Source organism: Propithecus coquereli, unplaced genomic scaffold (assembly GCF_000956105.1).
Source record: "Propithecus coquereli isolate 6110/MARCELLA unplaced genomic scaffold, Pcoq_1.0 Scaffold763, whole genome shotgun sequence".
Taxonomy (NCBI): domain Eukaryota; kingdom Metazoa; phylum Chordata; class Mammalia; order Primates; family Indriidae; genus Propithecus; species Propithecus coquereli.
The window spans coordinates 428,657-449,841 of NW_012153763.1; the positions used below are offsets into that span (position 1 = coordinate 428,657).

General features: G+C 57.0%; 1 protein-coding gene across 1 annotated transcript in view; it reads left to right on the forward strand.

Moving 5' to 3' along the window:
* The window catches only part of SNED1 (sushi, nidogen and EGF-like domains 1), an 84,765-nt gene that overhangs the window by 46,928 nt on the left and 16,652 nt on the right, over window positions 1–21,185 (forward strand). Inside the window, exons 18-28 of the mRNA XM_012662415.1 lie at window positions 7,273–7,335; window positions 8,011–8,124; window positions 8,395–8,508; window positions 9,107–9,220; window positions 9,534–9,830; window positions 11,335–11,518; window positions 14,014–14,126; window positions 14,942–15,223; window positions 16,442–16,586; window positions 16,657–16,739; window positions 18,328–18,426. Coding sequence (XP_012517869.1) covers window positions 7,273–7,335; window positions 8,011–8,124; window positions 8,395–8,508; window positions 9,107–9,220; window positions 9,534–9,830; window positions 11,335–11,518; window positions 14,014–14,126; window positions 14,942–15,223; window positions 16,442–16,586; window positions 16,657–16,739; window positions 18,328–18,426 — 1,608 coding nt within the window. The remainder of the gene's footprint in view (window positions 1–7,272; window positions 7,336–8,010; window positions 8,125–8,394; window positions 8,509–9,106; window positions 9,221–9,533; window positions 9,831–11,334; window positions 11,519–14,013; window positions 14,127–14,941; window positions 15,224–16,441; window positions 16,587–16,656; window positions 16,740–18,327; window positions 18,427–21,185) is intronic.

Consider the following 21,185-nt stretch of genomic DNA (forward strand, 5'->3'; position numbering starts at 1 on the left):
GCAGGGGTTAGTGGTAGGAGTAGGGGTAGGGGCAGGAGTAGGGGTAGGAGTCACAGCAGGGGTAGGGGTAGGAGTAGGAGTAGGGTTAGGAGTAGGGGTAGGGGTAGAAGTAGGGGTAGGGGCAGGAGTAGGGGTAGGAGTAGGGGTAGGAGTCACAGCAGGGGTAGGGGGTAGGAGTAGGGGTCTCAGGGCCAACACCGAGACAGCAGGACCAGGGATAAGAGAAAACATGAAGGGAAAGGAGGGAATTTTTGAGTGACCATGGAGTTGACCTCCTAGAACTATAGATGAACGACAGGTTGAAAGGGCCACAGCGCCAAACAGGAAAGAAGGAAAACAAACACTCAGATTCATCATAGTAAAATGTAAGAATATCATAGATAAAAAAAAGTCAAACATCCAGAGGGAAAAACAGGTCATCTGCAAAGGAACAAGAATCAGATTGACATCACACTTCTCAGCAGCAACATCTGATGACAGATATTGAAGGGAAAATCCTTAAATACTGAGGACGCCCCTTTGGGGAGGACGGGGACACTTACGAAACACCATTGCTCCCACTGTAATGTCAAGCAAACACCATGAAACCCGTGGGAACACATTCTTTTAACCTATCAAAGAGCTGAGAATGCAAAGAAGTCTAGGCGAGCTCTTACTGGGTGAGGAAGACTGTTGGGCGCCTTCATCCCTGGAGCAAAGCCCTGTGGGCAGGGCACTCTGAGAAACAGGGAAATTCCACCAACCTGTGGTGCTGTGGGGTGAAGCACAATGGACTGACACCCAGAGAAGCCACAGCCGCAGAGCAAGTCCTCAGCACCCACCGGGCCCCCCTGCAGGATGATCACGCGTGCACGGGGAGCCGTGGGCTGGCGTGGAAAGCAGAGAGAGATCCCACAGTCTCTCCAGGCTGAGACCCCAAGTCTGCCTGCAGGGAGAGGCCTGTTCCAATCCTCAGGCATTCAAAACCAGTCATGAATTAAAACTACCTAAAACTTGTTCCAGCCCCAGCCCAGCTCAACTCCTAATGGGATCAAAGAGATGAGCTACTCACCAAGCTGTGCGACAGACAACGGAGCGTGCTCATCGTAGGGGGTAGGAATTCTCTGCTCTTGCACGTACGTATCTGTCAAGCAAGGAATCAGGACACGTAACCGAGAGAAGACATGGTCAACAGAAACAGGCCTACAGATGACCCAGATGTCGGAATTTGCAGACAAGGACTTTAAAATGTCATTATAAATATGTTAAAGAAAACAGAAGGAAATAAAGACAAAATGAATGAGAAAATAGAGACTTTTTGAGCAGGAAAAGAATTTTAAAGTAACAAAATAGAGATTTTACAACTGAAAATACATCTGAAATGAAGACCAAATGGCATAGGATTAACAGAATGGATACAACAGAAGAAAAAACATTATAGAACACAAAAGACAAGACAACAGAGTCATCTAAACTGCAGATCAAAGAAAAAATTAATTTTAAAACGAATTGTGAATAAATGAACTTTTGAAAAATGGAACAGAGTGTCAGAGATCTGTGGGACAATACTGAACAGGCAAAGGGGCACAGAACTGGAGTCCTAGAAGCAGAGCACAGAAGTATTTGAAGACCATTTTCTAAAAATGACACATCAACCCACAAATCCAAGAAGTTCAGCAAATCCTAAACAGGATAAATACTGGAATAAACAAGTTTAAGATCCCAAAATTTTTATTCAGTCAAATGTGAGGGCATCATAAAAATATTCTCATGCAAACACAGCTTCAGAAGCTTAGCAAAAAAGGGTCCTTTCTGGGAGGGATACTCAAATGTAAGCTAAACCCAGGTAAGATACAGGAGAGCTATCAAATACTGCAGTGAGGCTGTCACCATCTGAAAGGAGGAAAAAATCAGAAAAAAGTGGCAAATACTAAGATTTAAAAGAATTATGTTAGAAAAAAAATATAGACAAATATGAATGGAGTGAACTCTCCAGATAAAAGATTGTCGGATTTATTACAAAATAAAACAGACTATATACGTTCTTATAAGAGACACTCCTAAAACACAAGGACATAAAAAGACTGAACATGAAAGTCAGAAAAAAATATCCGGTGACTGCAAATCAGAATGAAGCTGGCGCATTAGCTGTGTCAGTACCAGAAAAAAGGCTGCAAGGCAAGAGCATCATTAAGGATGAAGAGGGTCTCTCTCAGTGATAACTGGTTCAGGTCACCAGAAGATACAATTATTATAAATATTCAGGCATCTAATACAATAGTCTCAATATTATAAAGCGAAAATTATTAATAATAAACTGTAGGACAAAACTGACATATTCCCCGTAACACTGGGAAATTCTAAACCACCTCTCTCAATTAATGGCAGGTTAAGGAGCCCAAAAAATCAATAAAGAGATAGAAGATTTGAACTATACAGTCAACACTTTGAGCTAATTCATTCTTGGAACACAAATTAAGTTTTTAATAACAAGAAGATACATTTTTAAATCTGCATGCAGATTTCAGATATTTTTTGAGATATTTTGAAATAGTTCATGGGTCAAAGAAGAAATCATAATGGACATTGAAAATATTTTTGAGTGATTAACAATAGAAACTTTATGTATCGAAACTTGTGTGACGCAGCAAAAGCAGTGCTTCAAGAGAAATTCACAGCCTGATACCCATGATAGAAAAGAAGAAAATTCCAAAATTTATGAACTAAATATCTGACTTTAGGAGTTAGGGAAAGAATAACAAATAGTACTAAAGACAGAAGAAGGAAAGAAGCAATAAAGGTAAAAGCTGTAATTAATGAAATAGAAATCGAAGATACAAAAGAAAAGATAGGCCGGGCACAGTGGTTCTCGCCTGTAATCCTAGCACTCTGGGAGGCCGAGGCAGGAGGATCGCTTGAGCCCAGGACTTCGAGGTTGCAGTGAGCCATGACGGCGTCACTGCACTCTACCCAGGTGACAGAGGGAGACCCTGTCTCAAAAAACAACAAGAAAAAAACCAGCATACAAAAAAGAAAGCCAAAATTAGTTCTTTGAGAAACCTAATAAAATGGACACATGTCTATGAAGACTGATCAAGAAAAACAAAGAACACAAAAATCTTCATGAATGAAAAAACGGATGTAACCGTAGACCCAGCAGAGATTGAGAAGGTGACAAGGGAACACTGTCGGCTGTGCTATACAAATAAACTTGAAATCTTAGGATAAATGGGCATAATAGTCACAGAAAAACATGCCTAACAAAAACGACTCAAGGAAACCCAGAACGCCTGCGGAGTCCTACTACTATTCAAATTGAAGCAGTAGTTAAAACATCTTTCCACAAAGAAACACCAGGCCCAAATGACTTTATGGGTAAATTCCACCAAACTGCCAAGAAACGGTCCATTGCAGTATGATGCAGACTCTGACAGAGAGAAGAAGATAACTCTGTGCCCACCCATTCCCTGAGGCCAGCAGAGCATCGACACCAAAGCCAGACACGGACAGCGGGGAAAAGAAAATTGTGGGTCTGTTACACATGAACACAGAGGCGAAAATGCAATCTGTAAAGACTGTCTACACCATTATCAAGTCAGGTTGCTGCAAGGATAGTCTGATGTTAGAAAAACCTGCTACATTAACCAGTTAGAGAACAATCATCGGAATCTCCATGAATGCATCACAAGCATTTGACAAAATTCATACCCAATAAGGAATAAAAAGGTACTTTCTTGTCCGTACTGAAGCAGCATGACATACACCCCTCTAGTACCACGTGGTGTGAAATGAAATGGGACTTACTAGAGGAAAAACTTAAAGGAGAGGAGTCGCAGCGCCCACGTAACCCCAGAAGTGTCCGTCATCCAGAGAGGCGCGCCGACGGCAGCCGCGGCGACTGGACGCGCCGTGTGCTCCTGGGCGCCGCGCCGCGTCTCCACAGCGGAAGGAGCGAGGCTGCGTCCAGAGAGCTGTGCAGCAGGGAGTTTCCTGAGCCTCACCGGCAGGAGGGGGATCTGGAATTCAAAAGCCGTTCTGCTGGACTGACGCAGACATGCTCAGCTACCAACACAAGAAAGGGAAGTAGCTTCTGAGACCCATCTACTCAAACCTAGAATAAACGTTACCTGAATAGAGAAACGCTCCCCTTAGGACTGGAGACAAGGGTGCCCGTTTACCACTAAGTCTAATCAATACATTGGAAGGACTAGTCAATGCAGTAAAGTGAGAACGAGAAATCAAAGTCATGAAAACGTGAAAGGAAGAAGTAAAAATGTCAGTACTTAACAGCTGATATGATTGTCTTTAAGCTACAGGCAAACTACTGAACATGACAGGAAATGTAATATGTTTAGTGAATATAGATTAGAACAAAATTAATGGCATGTTTAAATATCAGCAACAATTAGAAAATGTAATTATCATATAAATAAGACAGACACAGAGAAAGATCAATGAAATCAAAAGTGGTTTGCTTGGAAAGATCAGAGGAATTGATAACCCCTAGCTAGACTGGCGAAGAAAGAGAGAAAAATTAGCAATATCAGAATGAAAGACAGGATCCTACTTCCTCTTTAAAGTGGAGTTTTTGAAACAGTAAAGATCCTACCAGCATCTAAAGGACGGGAGAAAAAAAAGAAAAAAAAAGGACAAGAGAATATTACGAACAATTTAGGCCAATATATCCGACGACTTGGAGAAATGGATACCTTGAAAGACGTAAATGACCAGAAGTGACACAGGAATAAACAGAAACATACACAGCCTTATTATCTATTAAAGAAACTTGATTTGTAATGAAAAACCTTCCTCAAAGGAAACGGCAGGGCCAGACACCTTCACTGGTGAATTCTGTCGAACATTTAAGATTGGAGTAACACCACCCTTACACAAGCTCTTCTAGAAGATCAGGAGGAAGGAACACTTCCCAGGTCATCTGATTTCTATTTCCTGACCCCAAGGCAAGAATATTATGCCCTTCACACCCACAGGAGACGCAGACATTGCAAAAATTGCAATTACAGACTAATGTCCCTCATGAGCATAGACACAAAAATTCTAACACGACTAAGCCAAACCCAGCACTACATAAAAAGGACGGTAGAACCGTGACCATGAGGGAGTGATCTCAAGGGCACAGGTGGACCTCACATTTGATAACCAATGTATTTCACCATATTAGGGATAAAGGAGAAAACCATATGATATCTCAACAGACACCGAAAATTATTTGACAAAGTTCAACTCTTACTGCAAATTCTTAATAAGTTAAGAATGGAAGGCGATCCCCTCCCCTGGTAACGGGCGCCCATGAGAGCCTCAGCTCACGAGACGCATGGGTGGGAAGACGTCCCTGCGTCCGGGGTCAGGCGCAGGTGTCCATCCCACTCCTGCGACATCGTCCTGGAGGTCCCAGCGGCGGCACCATAGGAAAGAGGAAATAAAAGGCACATGTGCTGGAAAGGAAGCAGCAAAGACAACACCATTGTGTGCACAGAAAACCCTAAGGAGATGCTCCCAGAGAAGCTGCAGAACTGTGAGTGGATTCAGCCCGGTCACAGGTACACGGGTCACAGGTACACGGGTCACAGGTACACGGTCCACGGACGGAACCAATTCTCTTTCCGTGTTCCAGCAGTGAACCCCGAGAAAGTGGATGAAGCAGTGTTACGTACAACAGCATCATAAACATGGTAAAGTCGTCAGTGTGTAAATGAATTATTAATATAAACCTAAATGTAAAAGGTAAAACTATGAACTTCTGAAAGAAAGCATGTGAGAAAATATTCATGACAGCTGGAATAAAACGGTTATGCACTGGGAAAAATACTGCATCGTTTCCTATTTCCCATCATACACAGCAATGCGTTCCAGATGGATTGAGGACTTAAATTTTTTTAAAAACTATGTGATTTTGTGTGGAAAATGTAGGTAAATATCTTTTTGACCTTGGGGTCGTGAAAGACTCCTTAAGCCACAGAGGGCACCACGAAAGGATCCGTGGACAGACTTGACTGTAGGAAAATTAGGGACTTAAATCCGTAAACTTTAAAGAAGAAAGTGAAATAGAAGCTACAAGCTGGGAGAAGCTGCATACAATTTCAAAACTACATAAAGAACCCGGATAAATGGATAAGAAAAGAATAACCAGCCCGATAGGAAAGCAGGCAAACTCGAGGACAGGCATTTCACGGGGGAAGAGGCACGGTCGGCCTCACTGGGGGTCGGGGAGCAAATCCCAGCACGGGAGGTCGCCCCGCTGGCAAATTTCCGGAGGCTGAAAGCCTCTGCTGGTGAGAATGTGCATCCACAGGATCTCTCCCCAGTCCCAGACGGGGGTGAACTGGTGTGAGCACTTTGCAACAATTTGGGAAGCTGCCTGTTGAGATGAACATTTGTATCAGCTGCGTCCCAGAAATCCCACTTCTAGGCACGAACCCAAGAAAAACCTGCACGTCCACACCAGGAGATACGAAAGGACGTGCACAGCACCTTTTTCTGTAACAGCGAAAAGTCTGGAACCAACCCAAATGCCCAGCAACAAGGATGGACGAGGCGTGACGTGACCGCGCCGTGTAATATCACGCAGCCATGAAAATCAGTGAACCGCAGGGACGCATGGCAACAGCGAGGTCCCTTAAAACGCTGTGTGAGAGGACAGAACATACATCACAATATCCTATTAATAAAGCTCATAAACAGCAAAAACAAAACCGTATATGATTTACGCAATGCATAAAGCTCGCGTCACGAGGAAGAGGAGGGCGTGTGCCCAGGTGAAGCCGGCAGCCTCTAGGCGAGGGCTTAAGTCATCACCATTTATTTACCTACTGTTTAAAAATTAAAATTAAACGTTTCTAAAATTAAACATTAAATTGAGGAGCACGGCTTCCAGTTTAAAAGAAACCTGTGGTGAATCTGTTAAAACTAAGTATGTCCCCAAATGCGCTGGTTTCTTACAAGATTATCATATATTGAAATGGGAAGACTGGATGTAAGACGTTTTCTGCCAAACCTCAGAGGCCTGCGAGCCTGTCGCCCTGGAAGCCACTGGAATCGAACCCCGCTGTGTCTCCTGTGAGCCCGATGCCCGGTCACCGCACAGGCACAGCCAGGCACCGAGCCCCGGGCCCTGCCCTGCCCCTCCCTCCAAGGAGAGCCAACCTGGGGTCTGGCCTCTCCAAGCGCCGAGGGAATATCACAGAATTCTGTCTGGCTCCTCAAAACTAGTTTCTGTCCATCTTACTCTGGCTTAATAACAGCCACATTACTTTATTCTTGGGGTGCCCTGAGACACTGGTGAGTGCCAGTCTCAGCTGTGCCTGCTTGGGGGCTCCTGCCAGGGCCCTGTTGCCAGTACCTGTGCCACCCTCTCGGCTGGGTAAGATGGGTCCTGGCCCCCAGTGGGGTGGCAGCTCCAGCGGCCTGGCCACGCTCCTGCAGGCACTGGGTCCCCCTGGCCATGGTCACCTTGATCCAGCCGCTCCTCTCCCTGGACAGGTCTCTGTCTGGACGGCCAGGTTGGCCACTGCTTGTGCTCTCAGACCCCTGCCAGCTCTGACATCCAGGACAGAGATTTACAAACATCTCTGCGTCCACCTTCCCAGGAGACTGAGAGCTCAGCTGAGAAACACTGACCTGGCCTCAGACGCTGGCCTCAGGGGCAGAGAAGGTGGGCAGCAGAGGGGGCAGGTTGCAGCCTCTGACACCAGGCCTGGTGGTGCCAGCCAATGGAGGGAGAGCACTGCCCAGCATGCGAGGGACGAGCCCTCGTGCCCCTGTAGGGCCTGAGCCCTGGGAGGGCAAGGCCTGGGGAGCCCTCCAGCAGGAGCAGCTAGGGGGCGGGGGCTCTGCAGGCGGGCAGCGGAGGTGGCACAGCCCGCCAGGAGGAGCGAGTGCAGGGCTGGTGGAGGAACAGGCCACGTCCACAGTGGTGGCTGCAGGGCAAGGGTGGCTGGAGCCTCAGGGAGTGCACAGAATCCCCGGCAGGGGTACGAGCTGCCGGCCTGAGCCAGCGCCTTCTCTGTGCAGACACGGACGAGTGCCAAGCGCAGCCCTGCAGAAACGGAGGCTCCTGCAGGGACCTCCCGGGGGCCTATGTCTGCCAGTGCCCTGCGGGCTTTGTTGGCGCCCACTGCGAAACAGGTAGAAGCTCCCCTCCGGCGGGTCCTCTCGTGCAGAGCCTGGGCCACGCGAGGATCAGGGGTGGGTGGACCCCCACGTCGCCCGCTGGACGGGCCACCCGGGGAGAGGGGAGGCGGGGCTGCTGGTCAACTTGCGAAGCTCAGGGTCTTCCCGGCTCGCTGCCCTCCCGCCTCTGCTCCACACCTCCCCCTTCCCTTCCTCCCGCTGTCCTCTGCTCCCTCCCCCAGACTCCCCCCTTGCGGTGGGGCCCACTCTCTGGGTGTTCTCCAGAGGTGGACGCCTGCGACTCCAGCCCCTGCCAGCACGGAGGCCGGTGCGAGAACGGCGGCGGGGCCTACCTGTGCGTCTGTCCCGAGGGCTTCTTCGGCTACCACTGTGAGACAGGTAGGCGCAGGCCTGCCCGCTCAGCCGGGCTCTGTGGCCACCTCCCCAGAAGGCCCCTCCTCAGCCCTCAGGCCGGTGGCCTCGCTCTGGTCTTCTTGGTGCCCTGCAAGCCCCACCTCTGGCACCCACCTCCCGACAGCCCCACCTCACCCGAGAACACAGCTGGCTGTGACCTCACATCTTCCCGCACGGCCCCGCCGTCCCTTCCTTCTAGAATACTGTTCCCTCCTGAAGAGGCCTCCCCGAACACAGGTCTGCAGGGAACCCGCCCCCTCTGCCCAGCACCACCGTCTCCCTCCACAGAGCTCTGGGGCTCTCGGACTCGCCTCCTGCCCAACCTGCCACCCAGTCTCCCTCCTAGGGCAAGAGCGTCCCGGGGTGGTGGCCTAACCTGCCTCGGTCGAGTGTCCCACCCCTAGGGTGGGCCTGGCCGGCAGCACTCGGCTGTGTAGGGTGGACGGGGGCGGCGAGGGCGGCGAAGCTGGGGGAAGCAGGAGCTGTCGTGGGACCCCCCCCATGCAGAAGGACCCAGTGCCCAGGAGCGAGGGCCGGGCTGAGGTCGGCACCTGGCGCTCACGGCTGCTCTCCCCACCCTCAGTGAGTGACCCCTGCTTCTCCAGCCCCTGTGGGGGCCACGGCTACTGCCTGGCCAGCAACGGGTCCCACAGCTGCACCTGCAAAGTGGGCTACACAGGCGAGGACTGCGCCAAAGGTGAGGCGGCGCAGGCACCCGCGGTGGGGGGGCGGTGAGGGCTCCCTCCTTCCCCAGAGGGCCCAGCAGTCCCCAAGGGCAGATGTCCAGGCAGGTGCCTGTCTGGCTCCTTACCTGAGAAACGGGGGGGACATGGTCCCAAGGTGCACACAGAACACGTCTCACGTTGAGAGGTGTGAACTCCAGGGACACGGAGGACTCCACGGGGTTTCTGCCAGGCCCGGAGCCCAGACCAGCCGCCCGGCAGGGGCTGGGCATGCGCGGCCGACAGCTGACCACAGCCCTCCCCTGTGCTTCGACCCAAACCCGGAAGAACTCTTCCCGCCAACTGCTCTCACGGTGGACAGGGTGGAGGAGACGGGGGTCTCCATCTCCTGGCGCCCTCCCGACGGCCCGGCTGCCAGGCAGGTGCTCGATGGCTACGCGGTCACCTACGTCTCCACCGACGGCGCCTACCGCCGCACAGACTTCGTGGACAGGAGCCGCTCCTCGCACCAGCTCCAGGCCTTGGCGGCGGGCAGGGCCTACAACATCTCCGTCTTCTCGGTCAAGCGCAACGCCAACAACAAGAACGACATCAGCAGGCCTGCAGCGCTGCTCACCCGCACGCGTGAGTGCCCGCCACGCCACCGGCCACCCCTGCCCCACACCCGTGTCCTGAGAACCGCGGGAGAGCAGTGCTGGCCACGCCCCGAGGGGGTGGGACAGACCGTGCGCCCTGCCCTGCGCACTCTCGCGCAGCTGAGGCTGCTGGGCCGGCGACACTGGCCCTGCTGTGCGGACGGAGCCTCGGGGATAGACCTTCTTGGGGAGTGCGATAAACAGGTGTGGAACTTTGCAGGTGTGAGACACACACAGGACCAGAGCTCAGAGTGAGAGTAACAGGCCGGCAGGTGAGGGGTGGGAGGCAGGGCCCCCTGAGAAGCGGCTGGAGGAGCCGGCGTGTGGCGAGGGGGCCGAGGGGCAGGTCAGAGCCCTGCGGATTTCCCCAGAGAAATCAGAAGCCAACGGCCAGTCTTGAGCAGTAGGCTGGTGTCACCCACGGGTTGTGACAAGCGCGCTCCGCCTGCCCTGCCCGGGCGTGGCTGGGAGAAGCCGCAGGCGAGGGCCAGCAAGGGTGAAGTGGGGACTCCGGCCGTGTTCTGAGGGCGGAGCTGCAGGGTGGGCCTGGTGAGAGCGTGAGCGGGCACGGGGCGCGTGCCAAGAGCAGGCCCCAGTGGGAACGGCAGACCCGGCCTTCAGCCTGTGGCCGGCGCTGAGCGCTGGGACCAGATGCCATCCCGAGGAGGAGGGTGCAGCAGAGGCAGGAAGGGGTCTCCACATGCAGGGGTGGGGCTGAGGCAGGGGGGTCCCGGAAGCCAGGAGGCAGGGGCGAGGAGGGAGCGAGGGACCAAGCCCGCTGGGAGGACACTGGGCAGGGCTCAGGCCCAGTGCGAGGGCGGCAGGAGCCTCTGTGGCCTTCAGGGGACAAGGAGACGGTGAGGAGGGCTGTGGCCAGCGGGGATGCCGCTGGGAAGGGGAGCAGCAAGTCGGGGGGCGTCCCCAGAAGGCTTTGAGGGTTTGGCTGCTTGTCTGCTCTGGGAACACCTTGGGGTGGGGAAAGACTCCCCAGAACAGGCCACGGGCAGAGGGCTGCCCCCTGCAGAGCTGAGCCTTGGAGCCAGCGTGGGATCCCGGGTGCAGCTGGCACAGGAGCCGCGGGGGCCTCGAGACTGGGCCAACGTGCCTATGGCCTCAAGAGACGGAGCAAGAATGAGGAAGGCACCAGCGGCTCGAGGACAGAGGAAAAGGCCCCGGAGCAGGGCTGCAGAGCAGCACGGTGGCTGCGTGGTCGGCACTCCAGGCAGGCGGCCAGGGCGCCACGCGGGTGCAGAGCAGCTCAGCTGTCAGATCTGTTAGGTGCAAACAGTCAGCCCTCTGCAGCTATCCCCCTGGAGGCAGAGTCCCCACGGAGCAGCTGATGGGGGACACGCCGCGCGCCGAGGCTGCCCGGTCCCCTCCAGTCACCTCTCTCCAGCCCCAGCCTGGTCTTCCAAGCCTGGTCTCATCATGAGCCCCCCACTCCCCTGGGAGCAAGGAAGAGCCCCATCAGCTGAGCAGCCTGTTGCCCCCAGGACCCCGCCCTGTTGAGAGCGTGGAGGTCACCAACGTGACGGCCAGCACCATCTCGGTGCAGTGGGCTCTGCACCGGATCCAGCACGCCACCGTCAGCCGGGTCCGGGTGTCCCTCCACCACCCTGAGGCCTCCAAGGACCAGTCCATCGACGTGGACAAGAGTGTGGACAGGTTCACATTTGGGTAAGAGGTGAAGCCCACAGCATGGGGCTGGGGAGGGGACAGAGTAGGGCGTCGGGGACGCGGGGCCTAGGTCCAGGGTGTGTTCTGCGTGTGTTCCCGGTGCACCTGCTCCTCCTCTTCGGGTGGAGGTGGGGTCTGGGATGGGTCAGCCCTGGCTCCGGGCAGACTTGGTTCCCGAGGTCTCACTCCCGCCTCGCCCAGTCTCGGGGCCGCCGTGAGGAGCAGGTGCCTCGGTAGGAAGATCGGGGAACAGCACCTCCTGCACGGATGCCGAGAGAGTCACTTGGCCACCGAGAGAGCCGGTCAGGGAGGCTGGGAGGGGACGGCCCAGAGCGCATTCGGGGGTCCCGCAAGGGCCCCGTGCGCCGATCACCAGTCAGAGAGAAAACTTTGGTCTCCTGTGCAGAGCAGGCAGATATGCCAGGAGAGACGCGCGGGGGTGGAAAGACGACCTAGCCGCGGCTTCCTGGGGGTGGGCGGCCTTGGCCTCAGGTCGCCTGGTGGCTTCTTGGGCCTGCAGAGGACACAGCACCTGTCCAGGGAATTTCCATCAAAGCACAGGTGCCTCTGACCACAGACGTGCGGGTCAGCTCGGCGGGGGCCTCTCCACCATGTCCAGCTCAGCGGTCACCAGTCGCGGTCCCCGGAGGGCTTCTGGAAGCCGGCACCCCGGGGGTCCCGGCTCAGCCCCCGCGGCCAGGGCCCTCCCTCGCCCCCCGCATCTCTGACCCACCTACGCCGCACGTTCGCTGCCGCAGACGTAGCGAGACGAGACCGTCCTTCCCACGCGTGTCTGCGCCCGCTCTGCGGCCGGACCGTCAGCCGCACGGGACGAGGCAGGCTTTCTTGTCTTTCGGCTCCTGAATTTCTCCTGGTTTCTCCTCAGGTTTCCTGTCCCTGCAGCGACACTTCCCTGTGGTTCAGGGATTGTTCTGGGCTTTCCGCACAGCTGCCTTCCCTCCCTTGCGCAGCTTTACGAGGCGTCCGGCAGCACTGCCCTCCGGTCTTTTCAGGCAGTTTCCGTGGATTCCTTTTTTTCCTTCGAAGGGGCCGCATTTTACGCTCTTTGATGTCTTGTGATTTTTTGTTGAAAGCCGGGCGTTTGGATAGAATGATGTAGTGACACAGGAGCTCACATTCTCCCCTCCGTTTTGTGGGTTTTAACGCTGTAGGCTGTCTCCGCGCCACGGACCAGGCGCAGTGTAGACCCAGGGTCTCCCAGGCCTTTCCTGGGCACACGCGGCACGTCCGACTTCTGCCCGGATGTGCGGTTGGGTTTGAATGTCTACTCTTCACTGCCCGACTCCCAGAAGGGGAAAAAGAAAAAAATAGAGGGTGCGGGAGGGGGTCCCACCCTTTAGATTCCCTGGCAGTCATGTCAGCAGGAGGGGAGGGACCGTGGCCTCTGCCTGGGCCGCACGTGCCCAACGCCCGGAGGGCAGGGCCCCTCTGCCCCCCGGCCCTGCTGTGCCGACGGCTGACCCTGAGCAAAAACAGCCTCAGCTGACCACCGGGCCTCCCCCAGGAAGCCGCGAGCCGTCCACAGCCTCCAGAGCTCTCGAGTGGTCACGCAGACAGGTTCTGCCGCGCAGCCGTCGTCGGTGGGCAGCGAACTCGCGCTCCCTGCTCTGCCACCTTCCCAGATCCTCTGCTGTGTTTTTAATGTTGCTGTGACTTTTCTTTATCTACATCCAAGCCACTTCCAAAGAGTGACTTCAGGTGGCTTGTGACAAAAACACAAATGGGGCCCCAGGTGGTGTTGGCTGTGCCGGGGTCTCCAAGACCACCCGTGGGTGGTTCTCTAGGAGGACTCGGGGGCTCCGTGCAGAGTCACACTCCCCACTGAGATGTGTCGCGGGGGACAAGGGTGCGGCGGGAAGCCGCGCAGCAGAGTCCGGGGGCAGCAGGCGCGAGCTGCCAGAGTCCTCTCCCAGGGAGTCCCCCAGGACGCGCTCTGTCCCCAAGCAGCGAGCGTGAGGACGTGTGAAATGCCACCAAGCAGGAAGCCCTTCAGAAGCTCGGTGCCCGGGGCTGTCTGGAGGCTGAGCTCGAGGCACCCGCTGCCCTGAACCACGTTGTTTGCACCCACAGCGCAGGCGCAGGGAGCCCCCGATCTGTTAGGTGGGGGGAGCCCTCTGAAGTCCCCGTTCCCAGCAGGGCTTTCTCGGGGAGCACTCGACCTCGCGTGACCTTTTCTGTGCAGCGACCTTCTCCACTCGCCATCTGGCCTCTCCCGAGCCCCAGCCCCCGACCACACTGTGGCCTTCTCGTCCCTCTCACTGCACTGGACAGACCGTGGAGGGGGGTCCCGCCCTGGGAGCACACGGTCTGAGGGCCACAAATCTGTCCCTCGTGGAGGTGGCCTGGGCCACCAGCAGTAGGATGACACACACCCGTGGTCACATCCTGCTTGAGGGAGCCGCAGTGCAGCAGTGAGTCAGACAGAGGTCCCTAGACGTGTGTCCTCCTCTCTCCCGCCCCTCTCCTCCCGGCAGGGCCCTGCTGCCAGGAAGGAGATACACCATCCAGGTGACCACCCTTAGTGGGCTCAGCGGAGAGGAGCAGCCCACCGAGAGCCTGGCCACCGCACCAGTGCACGTGTGGACCCGTAAGTAGAGCACGTGGCCACTGGCTCCTGCGGGGCCTTCTTCTAAAAGGTCTGACCTCCTTCCAGCATCCCTCCGTCCTCTCAAAAGTGTCCACGACACTAGAGACCCAGCCCTGAGCCTCCCAGAAGTCTCCTGGGACCGCCAGGCAGTAGCACTGTGCTGGTCTGGTCTGGATCCTTCTGCTGGGGACAGTTGTCTGCGGTTGGCCTCAGCACCAAAGGCTCAGTGCGTCCCCCTGTGAGACACTGACCGAGGGGCCAGAGATGCCCACGCTGCTCAGGGCTCTTAACCAGGCGACCAGCCCACCCTAGCTGAGCCCACACCCCCACCCAGCACCCAGGGAGGAGAGGGAGGTTGCAGGTAGGTCGTGAGGAGCGAGAGCCTGAGCATGAACTTGCCCGGTGGGGATGGCTGTGCCTTGCCGGCTCCAGGGCTGTTCCCCCGTGGCCCTCGGACACAGCCCGCCGGGGAAGGCACGTGAAAGGCCAGTGGGGCAGGGACTCCGCTCTAGGTGCCCTCAAAAGTGCCACATATGGGTGCTGACGGATGGGCCAAACTATGGGGGCTTCGCTGGGTGACTCCAAACCTGAGAGGGGGCACCGTCGGGGGCCGGTGGCCCTCTGGGTCAGGATGGCGGTGCTTCCGTGCAGCACACACTCATGGCTGCAAACACGCCACACGCCGTTCCTTAAGACTACAGAGTTGTCTGTGACAAATAACCGAGCGTCCAAGGAGGCTTGAGCGATCCGCATCAGAGTCTTAAACTGTGTCCCTGCCCTTCACCTCCTGCCCCTGTGCCCTGTGCCTTGTCCAGGGCCCCTGCCTCCTGCCAACCTGACTGCCACCCGAGTCACGGCCACCTCTGCCCACATGGTCTGGGATGCTCCTGCTCCAGGCGCCCTGCTGGAGGCCTATGTCATCAACGTCACCACCAGCCAGAGCACCAAGAGCCGCTACGTCCCCAACGGGAAGCTGACGTCCTACACAGTGCGCGACCTGCTGCCAGGGCGGCGGTACCAGCTGTCAGTGACGGCCGTGCAGAGCGCAGAGCATGGCCAGCTGCACAGCGAGCCCGCCCACCTCTACATCGTCACCTGTGAGCGCTGCGCCCAGGGCCCCGGGGCCGGGTGGGGACGGACGTTCAGCCAGTGCTCCAGACTGTCAGGACTGACCTGGCCATGCAGGGCCTGTGGGCCACCAGCAGGGACTGCCACCCTGGGGTGTGGTGTCCTTGTCCCGGAGAGGCGGCTCGTCCTGCTGCACTGCAGAGCCCTCACCTGGCGCGGGCCACGCCGTCCACCGGCCGCCAGACAGCCTAGAAACAGGGCTCCTGATCACCTGGGAGAAGTTCACACATGGGCACGGAGGCTTTTCAAACTGGCAGAAAGGACGGACTCAGGGACAGGTGGCGGTGACCACTTGGGCAGATTAGCTTGTGGAGCCTCGTCTGGTCCAGGCCAGGTCCCTTGGCAGACCCAGACAGAGGGAGCAGTGAGCACAGGCATCACCCGGGATGGTGCCCAGGGCAGCAGCGAGGAGAAGGGCCCAGAAGTGGCCTTGCAGCCACTGAGCCTCAAGGGCCACCGGGCATGAGTGGGGCGGTTGGGTGTGCAGAGGCTCCGATGGCCACGCCAGGAACTGGGGTCTGTTCCCAGTGCAGAGGCGGCCCCGCCAGGTCCCACACACCCTGCTTCTGTCTCTGGAGCTCACAAAAGGTGCTGCGGGAAACGGTGTGTCTGGCGTGCAGGGGGCAGAACGCGGCCATGGCGGGCAGGCAGCGCAGTGCAGGGGCAGCTCCCCACAGGGGGCCACAGGCTCCCCCATGAAGCTCTGGTGCACAGAGGCCCCCAAGCCCACTCTGCCCCCTGCCCAGTGGAGGGAGCAGGTCACATGAGAACCGCAGGGCAACACGCGTTGCCTCACTGTCTGGGCGTGAGTGGGGTGGCGCCTCAGCTGAAGTGTCCAGTCAAGAAAGCCACCTTGCTGGGGACGGCTGTGTCTCGGGGCAGCCCAGGACCGAGTCCGAGGCCCCGCCCCACCCTGCGGACAGAGAGGGGTCTGGGACCCCATGGCGACTCCCAGGCAAGGGCTTGTCCGTGTCCCTCAGAAGGGACATGTGGTGGCTGCAACGAGCCGGGGTCCTGCTCATCTTGGGGAGCCCCAAACCCGTGTGTGGCCACAGCCCACATGCACATCCCCACCCCGAGCACGGCTGAGAGCCAGCGGCCCCTCCGGGGTGGCAGGGGCAGGACGGCAGCAAAGCAGCCCCCACCCGAGCCCGTGTGGCCACTCCCCTCCCCCGCCTGCTCTGCAGCCCCCGGGGACGGCGCCCACAGACGCTGGCACCAGGGAGGACACCACCCGCGGGTGCTCAGAAACAGACCACCCCCGGCGCGCCTGCCGGAGCTGCGCCTACTCAACGACCACGGCGCCCCCGAGACGCCAACCCAGCCGCCCAGGTACGTGCCCCGGCCATCAGCCCGTCCTGGAGGCCGTGCTCGCCGTGGTGACTCTCCGTGTTCTCTGCAGGTTCTCAGAGCTCGTGGACGGCAGGGGCAGAGTGAGCGCCAGGTTCGGCAGCTCACCCAGCAAGGCAGTCCCCGAGCGATCACGTGAGTGCTGCGGCCTCCCCGCCCCGCCTCAGAGGTTAGCCCAAGGCCTCACCACCATGCCTACCCTGCCCTTGTCCCAAGTAGCATGAGTGACAGGGCCCTTAAGACCTTGGCTCAAAGACCACCCTGGCGTCCAGCGCGGTCTCTGGCCAGGGACCTGACTCTGGTGGTGCTTGGGGCTCCGGGCCCCTGGCGGCAGCACCGGCAGCAGCTGTCCACAGTGGGGGGACAGCTTGTGCGGAGCCCGCACCTGTCAGTGTGCAGTGCAGGTGCTGGCAGGGCACGCGGGAGAAGACGAAAAATAAAGATGTTAGACGTGGGCCCAAGACATTCCGGAAACTTTGCTTGCCAGGTTAGAACTCCGAGCTTTGTCCCGAACTGTGGACGGGAGGCTGCGGTGGTCGAGTCCTCCCTGGACCAGCAGGACCAGCCGTGCCCGCAGCTCCCCGAGTGCAGAGCCCACTCGGAGCTGCCGGTTGCAATCTGTCCTTTAGCAAGGGCTGAGTGGCTCGCATGCTTGGTGTGGCCCAGGACACATGTCCCCTTCACGCTCAGGGCCATGTTCCACAGGCCTGGGTTCTGGTCCTGCTCAGGCCGAGACTAGCTGGGTCACCTAGGGCAGGCCGCTGGGCCTCCCAGCCTTGCCAGGCACCACAGGGCAGGAGCAGCCTTGGTCACTGTCCCTAGCAAGGTCATCCCAGCAGCACCGGGGCAGATGGGTCAAGGAGGCCCGGCCTGGACCCTCCTCCAGCTCATCGGGGTGTGAGGGTGGGTGCGGGAAGCTGCAGGTGGCAGGCCTCCCCGTGGCTCTGACATGGAGCCACCCCTGTGCTCAGCAGGACAGAGGCAGGTAAGGCCAGGTGCCTGTCCTCACGGAGCTCCCTGACAGCCTGGTCTCCAGCTAAGCGAATATTTCAACCAACAAAAACGTCCCAGCAAGGAAGGGAAGGAAAGGGACAGGTGTGTGGCAGGGAGGGTGAGGAGGGGCAGCAGAGGGGTTGCTGCCACTCGGCGAGCAGGAGGGAAGGGCCAGGGCCAGGTGTCCATAGAGATGGGCGGTCGGCCGCTCCCAGGATGCTCAGCAGGGGCGGGTGAGATCTGGGTGCAGAGACGGGCTGCTCGGACTCGCAGCCACCAGAGCAGGTACGAGACTCCTGAGGGTGCAGGTGAGAACCCTGCACAGAGTGCTTGCAGCTGGGGGTCTGCAGAGTCCGAAGGCAGGTAAGAGAGGAGGAGGCATCGTAGCCCCGAGAAGCAGGGGCTGGAGGGAGAGGGAAGCAGAGTCTGAGCCTGAGAAGGGAGAGCAGCAGCGTCAGCTGTGAGAGAAAGGGGCTTCTCAGTAACGCAGGGTCGTGGACCCCGGCCCGGGCAGCTCTGCTGGGCCCTTCGGGCGCAAGGCTGGCTCCCTGCCGAGGGTCTGTGGGAGGGTGTGGGGCCAATAGGTGAACAGGCACCCCCCACGCGCCACGCTGGGAGCCAGGCCCCCCAAGGGATGTCCCTGAGAGAGAGAAGCAGCCCAAGAGGGAGGCCCGAGGACGGCCCGGCGTGGAGCGGCCGTGCCACGTGGTCACCACCTGGCTTCCCCTAGAGCCCACAGTCCCAGCGCAGCTCGAGAACATGGAGGAGACCCCCACGCAGGTCAGCCTGGCCCTCCACCTCCCTGAACGCAGTGACAAGGACATCAACAGTAAGTTAGCGGTGATGGTGGGGATTTGGGGACTAAGCGTTCTTGAGGGCCCAGGAACTGCAGCAGGTGGCAGGAGGCACAGAGCACCCAGCCTGGGGAGGGCGGAGACAGCACCACCCACCCACCCAGGCGGTGGCGGCCAGCAGGCAGGACCCACACAAATTCCCTTGCTTCTCTGCGGAGGAGCACACCCAGTCAGGACGGCGGCAGTCAGTGGAGGCGGCGGCTGGGCCCCGTGGATGCCCAGGACACACAGGGCCTGGACTGTCCCCAGTCCGTGCTCCGCCTCACAAGAACCTCGGCCGGCACGTCCCTCAGGGCACCAGGCACCTGCTCCGGCACCTCTGGTCAGGGCACCTGGCAGCTCAGGAGGCATCTCCCCACTGACAGCACACAAGGACGCCTGTCCTTACCCGAAGTCAACCCCACTCCGCCTTTCTCCCTGCTCTGACCCTGGGGCCCGCTCCCTCCATGAACAGCTCTTCTAGGGCCCAGGGCCCTTTGTCCCGAGTCACACCAGGGACTCAGGTTGGGATGATCCGTCGACCACCCCAAAGGGGCCTGGCAGCTGGTAGAGGTGTGGGTCTCTGAGGGTGGCTCGCTGACGACACCACGGGGCACATGGCTGCCCCCAAACCCACAGCCCAGCACTCCCCCTCACCGATGAGGCCTGGGCAAGCCCCGGACGGCCGATCTGTGCAGCAGACGCAGTCGGGAAAGGATTCCCTTCACGAAGCTGCGGTTCCTTCGGCGTGAAGGCCCTCGTGCTGCTTCTCAAGTGAACCAGAGCAGACATCTCATCAGATGGTTTGCATGACGTCAGCCCCCTAAGTACTAGATGTTCCGTTTGTAAAACAGGAATTGGAGGGGCACGAACCAGCTCCCCTGGGTCTCTTGCGGGAGAGGCTGCAGGCAGCACAGGGCTGGCCCCAGGCCGCCGCCATCGGGTAGCGTTTTAGTGGTTTTAAGTGATAACATGAAAAACAGAATCTTTCATGGCCCCCTGGTGTGCACAATTAACCGTGATCTTTGGTTCATATTGCACCGTCATGCTGGCCGCCTTTTGCTTAGTTAGTTTAGCTAGTGAGCCTTTGATAAAATCGTGGCCTTTGAATCTAGAACCCAACCCGAGACCTAGAACATGAACAGTAACCGACACCTCACTCTCATGCTCCTGGTCTCTCCCTGCAGTTCCCCATGATCCTGAATTTTGTGTTTGTAAATCCTTTGTTTTGTGAGAGTAGAAGGTGGGGAGGAGTGATTTTATCCTACGATACACGTTGTTTGCCTGGACAGCATGTGGGTTCTCTCTGCTGCGAGCGACCTTTAACCTGTGTCTTCACCCAGCATCCTTGTGCTGAGCGTGGTCCGTGCGGTCGCGGCGGCTGCGGCTCGTTCACGCCACTACTGAGCGTGGAGTCCGTGGGAACTCGCTGGCTCTCCCCCTCTGCGTTGGGCCGGCGTGAGCAGAGCTGCTACGGACGTTCTTGCGCAGGCTTCCTGGCTCGTGTGTGAGCACGGAAGTGCCGGACCTTGGGATGCGTGAATTCCCAAATCCCACGAGAACGCTCAGTCACTGTCTGGGTGGTGACGTCAGTCTACACCCTCCAGGGGTGACGGGAGACGCAGTTCTCCAGCCTCTCCAGAACCTGGTCTTGCCGGGCAGTGCTTGGCACAGGGGTCTGATTTGCAGCTGCTGAGCCCTGACGCGGTTCAGCGTCTCTTCCCGGGAGTCCGCCAAAGGCGTCTGCTCCTCTGTGAAGCGCCTGGTCGTGCCTTCCGACTTCCTGGCTGGGTCCTGTGCGCTTCTCTTCCTCATTTGTCAAAGGTTTCTTACACGTTTCGGTACTGACCCTTTGTCTGCAAATGTCTTTTTTCAGCCTCTGGCTTGTCTTTCCCCGTTCTTAATGGTACTTTTTATTAGAGAGAAGTTCCTAATCAGCGTTATTAAGCATTAGCAGTTACTGATTTGGGGGCCTTCTTTTAAAAATATCCTTCCCTACCCAAGGTTAGACAGTTACTCGTGTATATTTTTTTCTCAAAGATTTAAAGCTTTGCTTTGACGTTTAATTCTTTATCTGAAGTAGGTTATACGTGTGTGAGAAACGGGGCTGCAGTGTCATTGTTTATGCCTGTGGGGCAAACTTGTTTTTCGCCGAACAGTGCCGCTTTTCCCCACTGCCAACACCAGAGTTCCACGTGTAACAGTGGACTTCGGCTGTGTCAGTCTGAGACCTGTGCCGACGTCACCTGTGTCCACTGTAACTCCCTAAGTCCTGGCGCTGCAGGGGAAGTGTCTTTATTCTTCACCTTGAGAGGTGTCCTGGCCTTTTCCCTCCACAGAGACATCTTAGAATCTTCTAACCACATCCCATGAAAAAGGTTTTGAGACGACTGGATGTGCATTGAATCCATAAACCATTTTTGTGAAAATTGACATTTTAGGGTATTAAGTCTATCCGTGGACATGGGCTATCTCTCCAAGTAGTTAGGACTTATGTAATGTCTTTTAGTAAAGTTATATATTGAATACAGACTTATTCCTAGGCGTTTTATAGTTTGATGCTATTATAATTTATAGTTTGATATTAGTATATGCTTTTTTGGGTTTTTTTTGAGACAGAGTCTCACTCTGTTGCCCAGAGTAGAGTGCCGTGGCATCAGCCTAGCTCCAGCAACCTCAAACTCCTGGGCTCAAGCAATCCTACTGCCTCAGCCTCCCAAGTAGCTGGGACTACAGGCATGCGCCACCATGCCCG